General features: G+C 43.1%; 1 protein-coding gene across 1 annotated transcript; it reads right to left on the bottom strand.

Annotated features, from left to right (window-relative positions):
- Positions 1–3,046: 3,046 nt before the first annotated feature.
- Positions 3,047–7,107, bottom strand: TOB1 (transducer of ERBB2, 1). The gene is made up of 2 exons (XM_067714108.1): positions 6,814–7,107; positions 3,047–4,972 (listed from the first exon to the last, which is right to left on the bottom strand). Exon 2 carries the CDS (start codon positions 4,828–4,830, stop codon positions 3,802–3,804), a length of 1,029 nt encoding a protein of 342 aa, XP_067570209.1. The 5' UTR covers positions 4,831–4,972; positions 6,814–7,107; the 3' UTR covers positions 3,047–3,801.
- Between the last annotated feature and the right edge of the window lie 312 nt (positions 7,108–7,419).

The following is a 7,419-nucleotide window of genomic DNA, read 5'->3' as shown; positions in this document are numbered from 1 at the left end:
TGAAGACCAAGAACTCTGGAACCAGACTCTCTGAGTTCGAATCCCAACTCTACCACTTACTGGCCATGAAATATCAAGCCGTGTCTCGGCCCCTCTTCTGTAAACTGGGTTAGAACTGTGCATGGCAGATAGTAAATGATATATAAGGATTTAACTGAATGATTTAAAACATTAAAAAAGTACAAGTGTTGTACTAATTTTCCAACTGTATGCACACAGATATTGGTCCTAGGTCCTTTATTCCCTAGGTCCGCCAGGGAATTCCCGGTCCTAGGTCCTTTAAACATGAAGATACATTCCTGTGGGAGTTCCCTGGTGGTCTGGTGATTAGGATTTGGAAGCCATGGCCCAGGTTCAGTCCCCGGTCGGGGAACTGAGATCCCACAAGACGTGTGGCACAGTCAAAAAAATATATAATAAAAAAATAAAACATAATTAAGAAAAAACCCGACGATATCTTCCTAATATAACAAAAAAAACTGAAAAACTCTGATCTAAAGTGACCTCCTGGGCCAAATGGATTAAAGCATCAGCTGACTGACACACTATAATGGGTTTTATTAAGCAACAGCAATTTTACAAACTTGTCTTCTAATAAGGTTTTTCCCGTCTTATCTGATCTTGTCCTAGAGTACTGTTATCCTGCTTCTGACACATGCATGTATTCTAGGCAAGGAAATATATTGGATATGCCATACCTATGCTATTTTCTGTTTGTGTAGGAAGGTCTCCAACCAGCATTTTACTTCATTAGTTTAAGTTATGTGCAGAAAGAGGTACAGTTGACCCTTGAACTGTGTGGGTCCACTTATATGTGGATTTTTTTCAGTAGCACGTACTATAATACTACATGATCTGTGGTTGGTGGAATCCTCAATGCAGAACCGCAGGTATGGAGGGCTGACTGTAAGTTACACATGGATTTTCCGCTGAGTGGAGGGTGGGTGCCCCTCCTAACCTCCGTGCTGTTCAAGGCTCAACTGTACTTTATTTTCTCTGTATGTTACACTGACTTATTTTAAAATAAGTCTTGAAGATTTGTTAGATTAAATCTCTCAGTTAAAATGTGGGTACATAGGAGAAGGATATTAACACCAATACACATTAGAAAAACACTTTAAATTCAGAACAACTTTAGTTTCACCTTCAAAAACTAAGAAGTTAATCACAGTAAACAGTGTTATCTTTAAGGAGGCATTTTGACTCGAGGTCTACATTTGCCATCTAATATAGGTTAAAGTTATTAAAAGGAGATTTAACAATACACCTGATTTTAGAAGATGGGAAACAAAGGGACACCAGGATAGGGCCATTCAGAGGCTGCCACAGTATCTATAGGTATAGAAGACAAAAAAATGGAAAAACACCTTTAAGATAACTAACTTATCAAAATTGTAAACTAAAAGTCTCCACACAGAGGGTCAAAAGTGTGATGGCAGTGGGGGAAAAAAGACTTGGGACTAAGCTGTAAACTTTTCTAAGGTTTTCTAAGGGGTGCTAGGAAACCAATCAAGATAAAATTGAGTTAACTTTTTCAGCACCAAACCAACATATGTACCAATATTTAATTTCCCTAAGATTTTTTTTTGCCAGTACACACATCCCCAAGATCTGATATTCATACTTACATTAAGCTCAATTATTTAAAATCTGAATATATGTATTAGTGTTCCAGATTGTTACAAATTCTATTGTGTGTCTATTGGCCAGTTTTGCCTTTTGATTTTTAGAAAAAGTTAACTTGAGCCTTTCTTCATTTATAAAAAGGCAGTTTTCTTCCAGTTAAGCCTATGATAACATCACCCAAAAGTTTCTAGTAGCAACTAGTGCTTAAAACCATTACTCTGTTCTTAGATCTATTCAAACTTTGTGATCACAAAAGCACATAATTGATAGCATAGGCAGACCAATCTCTGCCAGTTCCAGTCACTACCGCAATACTTCTTCATAACCTCATTCTGTCCACTAAAGGACAAAGGCCTCACCATGGAGCTGACAGAACAGCTTAGCTCTGTTATTTCCAGTGCTTGTTTCCTTAAAACTTTTTATTGTTCTAAACCGAGAGGGTAACAGACAAAAGGCTTTTGTAGACTGGTGTCCAAAAAATTCATTTGAGACCAAATTTATTTCACAAGTAACCCAGACAGTGCTGGTTTCTTACTAAAAAAGCAGAGAAAGTTATTCTTCCAATTCAAGACAATTTTCTCCCCAATACGATGTCAACACTGTATCAATGGACATCTAAACAGTGAAATGACTCATTATTTTAGCTTAAAGATAGTCTCACCCTTCCACCTCATCACTTACAAAAAAAAAAAAAAAAACTCCATCCTTAATGAGCCACCACAATTTGACAGATTATGACTAATCTTTGACGTCCCAAACCAGCAGGTTGGCTGTCTGCTTGCAAAAACAAAACCAACCCAAAAACTGTGCGTCAACTTTTTTGCTAGGAAAATGCACACAAATACTAATATAAATACCTGTCCAATCTTGAATAGATTTTAATCATCAATTCTCCAGCTACCTACAATGACTAAACTCGGTGTTAAGGATTAGTAAAAACAGACCTAAATCTTCTTTTTAAATAGTTAGGTCAGCTGCTTCGTCAAGCAAGTTTTCTGAGCTATTCATCTCCCATGCAGAAATAGAAAACTGATCCAAAGGTTTCTTTCTCCATATACATTTCAAATAAATCCTCTCAGTTTACATGAGTGAATTTCATTTTATCACCTGACTCTGTCTTAGATGTCAGCATGACACATTTTAATAGGGTTGACTCGCCTTAGCATACCACCCCTATAGTGGGGAGACAAGATGTGGACGAACAGAGTTAGTTGCTGAACACAATAAAGCCGTCCTAAGCAGGCTTTAGGACAACTCTTTACGTGGCAAACTACTATCTGTGCACTAGTGGAGCGACAGCTTTCCATTATTCCCTTGTGATTCAATGAGTCAGATCTTCCTGCCTTATCAGCATTTACAACATCATAATTCCAGAATTGGATCTTTGGCAAAGGCTTAAAAACAAAGACCACGATAAACATTTTTAATTTTAAAGAATTTTAATACAAACTTAATATAAACTATTTCAGTCCCTCTTAACATGTAAGACACTGACTCAAAATACTTTTATACCGTTTTTTTCAAGTATTGCACAATATAGGTACAAAATTAATATTTACGATTACATTTTCTTCCATAATATATAGCAAAAATCTTTAAACCTTTAACAGAAAATACATTTTTTTGAAAAAGCAAATATTCGTACATTTTCATTCCACCACTAAAGGAATATCCTGTACACAATTTAGAAGAGGTGATGTCTTTAAGATGGATAATTTACAATTTCAGTAAAAAAAATACAACATGAAGCTGCTGCTGTCACAGGTCACTGTAGTAAAAAGATATAAATGCAATACCATGTCGTAGAAACAATATATATATCCTCTGGTATTTTACAAACTTTGTACTAAATTAAATTATACAATTAGAAAAGACCAATAAACCCACTTATTAGTGCCAATTTTTTATATATAAAAAAAAAATCAGCCATGTCCTTGCTATATCTTAAATACTGTAAGAGGCCATATCTGAGAGTATACTTTAAAATATACAGTCAGTATAAAATAACTTTGTGCTTGGTTGGCAATGAAAAATGATGCATGTTTTATTTTTGTAACCAAGCCTGAATGTATCCTTACTATAAGCTTAAAAAAAAAAATCTCAAGGAGGTTATAAAAAAAAAACATCCCCCTTGGGTCCGAGCATTTTAACTTGTACAATACATCTTTTCTTTTTTTAGTTAGCCATAACAGGCTGGAATTGCTGGTTAGAATACTGCATGTTATTCAAGCTAAAATTCAAGCCATCTACAAAAGACTTCTCGTTGAGGCCTCCGTAGGCCGCAAACACATCAAAGGCATTACTGTACTGGAGAGGACTGAGGTTAAGGGGGCTGTCACCTGGGAACATTCCACTGGTACTACTACCTTGACCCTGCATATTAGGAAAAATAAATTCCTTGGCGTTAGGAGAAAGAGCAGAGGTTTTCTGCTGTTGCTGCGGTGGTGGTGACGGCGGTGGCTGGGATGGCTGTTGCTGTGGCCGTGGCTTCTGCTGGCTACCCAGGCCGAGCCCATACAGAGAGTGCACTGAGGAAGAGATGGCTTTCTGCTTCAAGAGGTCATTCACATTCAAGCCGAGGTTGATAGGAGAAGTACGTGCAACCTTGTTGCTTCGGCCACTGTTCTTCATTTTGGTAGAGCCGAACTTGGTGGCAGCAAAAGTGGCAGTGGTAAAGGTTAAAGGCTGAGTGGACCGGGGCATGAAGGTAGGGCTTACAGCAGCAGAGTGACCAAAGGGAGGAGATGGAGAGCTGGACACTGATGAGGCTGGGTCACTTATGGGCATAAAAACCTGGGCCTCTGGGTTAAAGCTGTTTTTGATCTCCTTATCCAACTCACATCCATTTTCATTATTATCATCCACGTAAAGCACCTTCACTGGTCCCTTTTCACCAATTTGGTAGGAAACCTCAAATGGGTCGATCCAAACACTAAGATCCTGCGGCAGATTGCCGCGAACATCATCAATGTCCAAACCACTCTCTTTGGATGCTTGTTCAATCACTGGGTCCACCTTCTCCCCTACGTGTATACATCTAAACCCTGATCCTTTGTATGGCTTTTCAGGATACCAGTGCCCTTCATATTTCTTCTTAAGAAGTCTTTCGAGCTCTTCACCAAAAATGTTGACACGTCTCCTGGGAAGCTTATTGTACAGATATGAAATAATAAAATTTAGTGCTACTTGGATTTCAAGCTGCATAGCTGCTATGCCACAAAATTAGGTTTGTGTTTCAACTCCCCCCCAAGACACACACAAAAGTGTTCAGTTTGTGGCAGAGAAACAAATTTTCATTCAAAGTGCTGGTATTAGTAGATATCCTTCACCTTGAGTGGTCTTGTTCCTTAAAACAAACAAAACAAAAGGAGACATGTCCACATAAGATAAATGTTAAGTTTCACAACCTTTTTTTTACCCCCAGAGTAATTTCACTTTTGAAAAAGTCTAATAGGCTAGAAAGTCTGAAAAATATAATCAGCACAAAATATAGGAACTTACAATCGAAAATTATTTACTGAAGATCCAAATCTCAAGGGAAAACAGGATTTTCAGTTAAAACAACATTAAAAAAAAAACCCTATTATTTACTTTCTGTTTCTGAATAGAGTTCTAAGAGGAAAAATATTCCCAGAATACACAGCGTATTTCTTCTTTTTCTTCCTGCAGTTCTCAAAAGAATATTTATTGGAAACTCAGCATACCTATCTATATACATACACACATATAATATATACATATATATATGCTAGCTTTAGAAATTGGTCATACTCCTATTCATCAACTTAGAAGTGAATTCTGTATTTCAGTTCATTTTGGATACATACTGCTTAAATCTTCTTCATCATTAAACATCTCAAAATTTGAGAAGTTAGGAAAATTATTTTAATTTCCAAAGCACATGATAGTAAAGTTAAAGGAATTAAATACAAAATGAATTGCCATCCTAGCGAACAACAATTATGAACCAAATTATCCTACACAGTTGCTGTTTTAAATATACTAAGGGCACATAATGTAATACTCGAGCTTCTCTATGCTTTTCAATGTGTATTTTTCTAAATCTGAAAATACCTCTTGGGTATCAAGTATAACAAAAGAAACAATTAATTTCAAACTTTATTGATTATTCTGTTTAAAGGGCAGGGTTTCTGAGTTTTATTCTGATTTTCAAAGCCACCTCCCTCCCTCATGGTAAGAGAACAGCCAGGGAGGCATGTACGATAAGGTCGACCTTTAAACGTTTGCTGGATCAGCACTGGGTGGGGATAAGAAAAGACCAAGGGCAAACAAGATATTTGCAGATCTATTTGTACACTGAGGTTGATTTAAAAGGACATTTAAAAAAATCAAGTTGGTATTAATCCATCTGTCTCATTTGCCATATTCGTGGTGACAAAGGGAAAAGAATCCCCGGCTTCCCCCAAACTACACTTTCCAAGCCGAAAGCCCGAGTGCTGGCAAAGGCAGCTGATTAAGCCAAAATGCTTGAAGGTGCAGTCGAGCGAAATTCAGATTCGGCGTAAGGTAGTTTCAAAGCAACGCCTTAAAGACAGGAGCGTGAAGAATTACATAAACAGCCAGTTGGGTCTCATTAGATTTCTGCTCACAGCCCTCGGAGCCTAAGCAAGTCTCCTCCCCCAAGGAGGAGGTGGAGGAAGGCCACGAGAAATGGAAAAGCAACCACTCGGGGCCCGGGGGCCGGACACCGGGCGGGTCGCGCCGCCGGCCGCACCGGGTCAGCCGCTCCCCTCCCCCCGCCGTAACCCGACCTGCCGCTCCCTGCACCCCCCGCGCCCCGAGGCTCCTGGGACTCAGCCAGCGCCCGGGGAGCACCGGATCCCCGGCACCATTTTCGGGCCCGGCGGCCACCGGCCCCGAGGACCCCAGCGTTCCCCTCGAGCTAGCCGCTGCTCCCGGGCGCCCCAATCCCCGATTCCCGTCAACTCGACCCCGGCCGCCCTTCCCCGGTCACCCGGCCCGGCTGAGCCCGACGCGCCGGCCGGCCCCACCTGCGGCCCCCGGGCGCGCCGGGGCCCCTCGGAGCCGCCTCAGGCCGGGTGTCGGGAGCAGCTCCCCTCCGCGCCCGGGCCTTGACGCCTCCGTTTCGAGCCCCGAAGGCCCGGGGCTCTACGCCGCCGCAGCCCCTCCTCCTCCTGACCCCGCCCGCCGCCCCTCGATACTTACGGGTTGCTAACACCACAGACCCGGCCGCTGGGCGGACAAGGGGCGGCAGGGCGGGGGCACGGGAGGGTAGGCGGCTGCAAGCTGGCCGGGCCGAGGGCACGCCGACGCCGCCGGGCGGAGGTTGCGGAGGACGAGGGCCTCAGGAGCTCGCCCCTTCTGGCTCGGAGTGGCGAGGACGGGATCAGGCGAGCGCGCTCACTTCTCCACACAACCCGGTGCCCGGCCCAGCGTCCCCGTAGAGCGCGTACTCCGCGCCGGGCCAGAGCTTCGCTCCTTCTGCCGCGGCGCGCGCCCCGCCTCTCATTTTATATCCTCCTCCCCGCCCCCATCCCCTCCCGTAGGGATGCGCGCGCCCGCCCCGCGTCCCACAGCTCCGGGCGGTGTCACCATTCCCCGCCCTCACACCCTGCAACGGAGACCCTGGCCAGCTGGCTCCGCCCCTGCCCTGCCCCCGGACGCCATTGGCCAGGTCCCGCCGGCCCATGTCCTGACGGGCGGCGGAGGGCCGGGTGGACAAGGCCACACCTCTCGGGCTGCAGGGTGGCCAATGAGCCGATGATCTGGAGTCACTGTGGGCGGGATTAAGAGAAGGTTTGGAAAGGGATT

This window comes from Pseudorca crassidens, chromosome 19 (genome assembly GCF_039906515.1).
Source record: "Pseudorca crassidens isolate mPseCra1 chromosome 19, mPseCra1.hap1, whole genome shotgun sequence".
NCBI lineage: Eukaryota > Metazoa > Chordata > Mammalia > Artiodactyla > Delphinidae > Pseudorca > Pseudorca crassidens.
The sequence above is the reverse complement of the archived record's forward strand: the minus strand, read 5'-3'. Positions and strand labels throughout refer to the sequence as shown.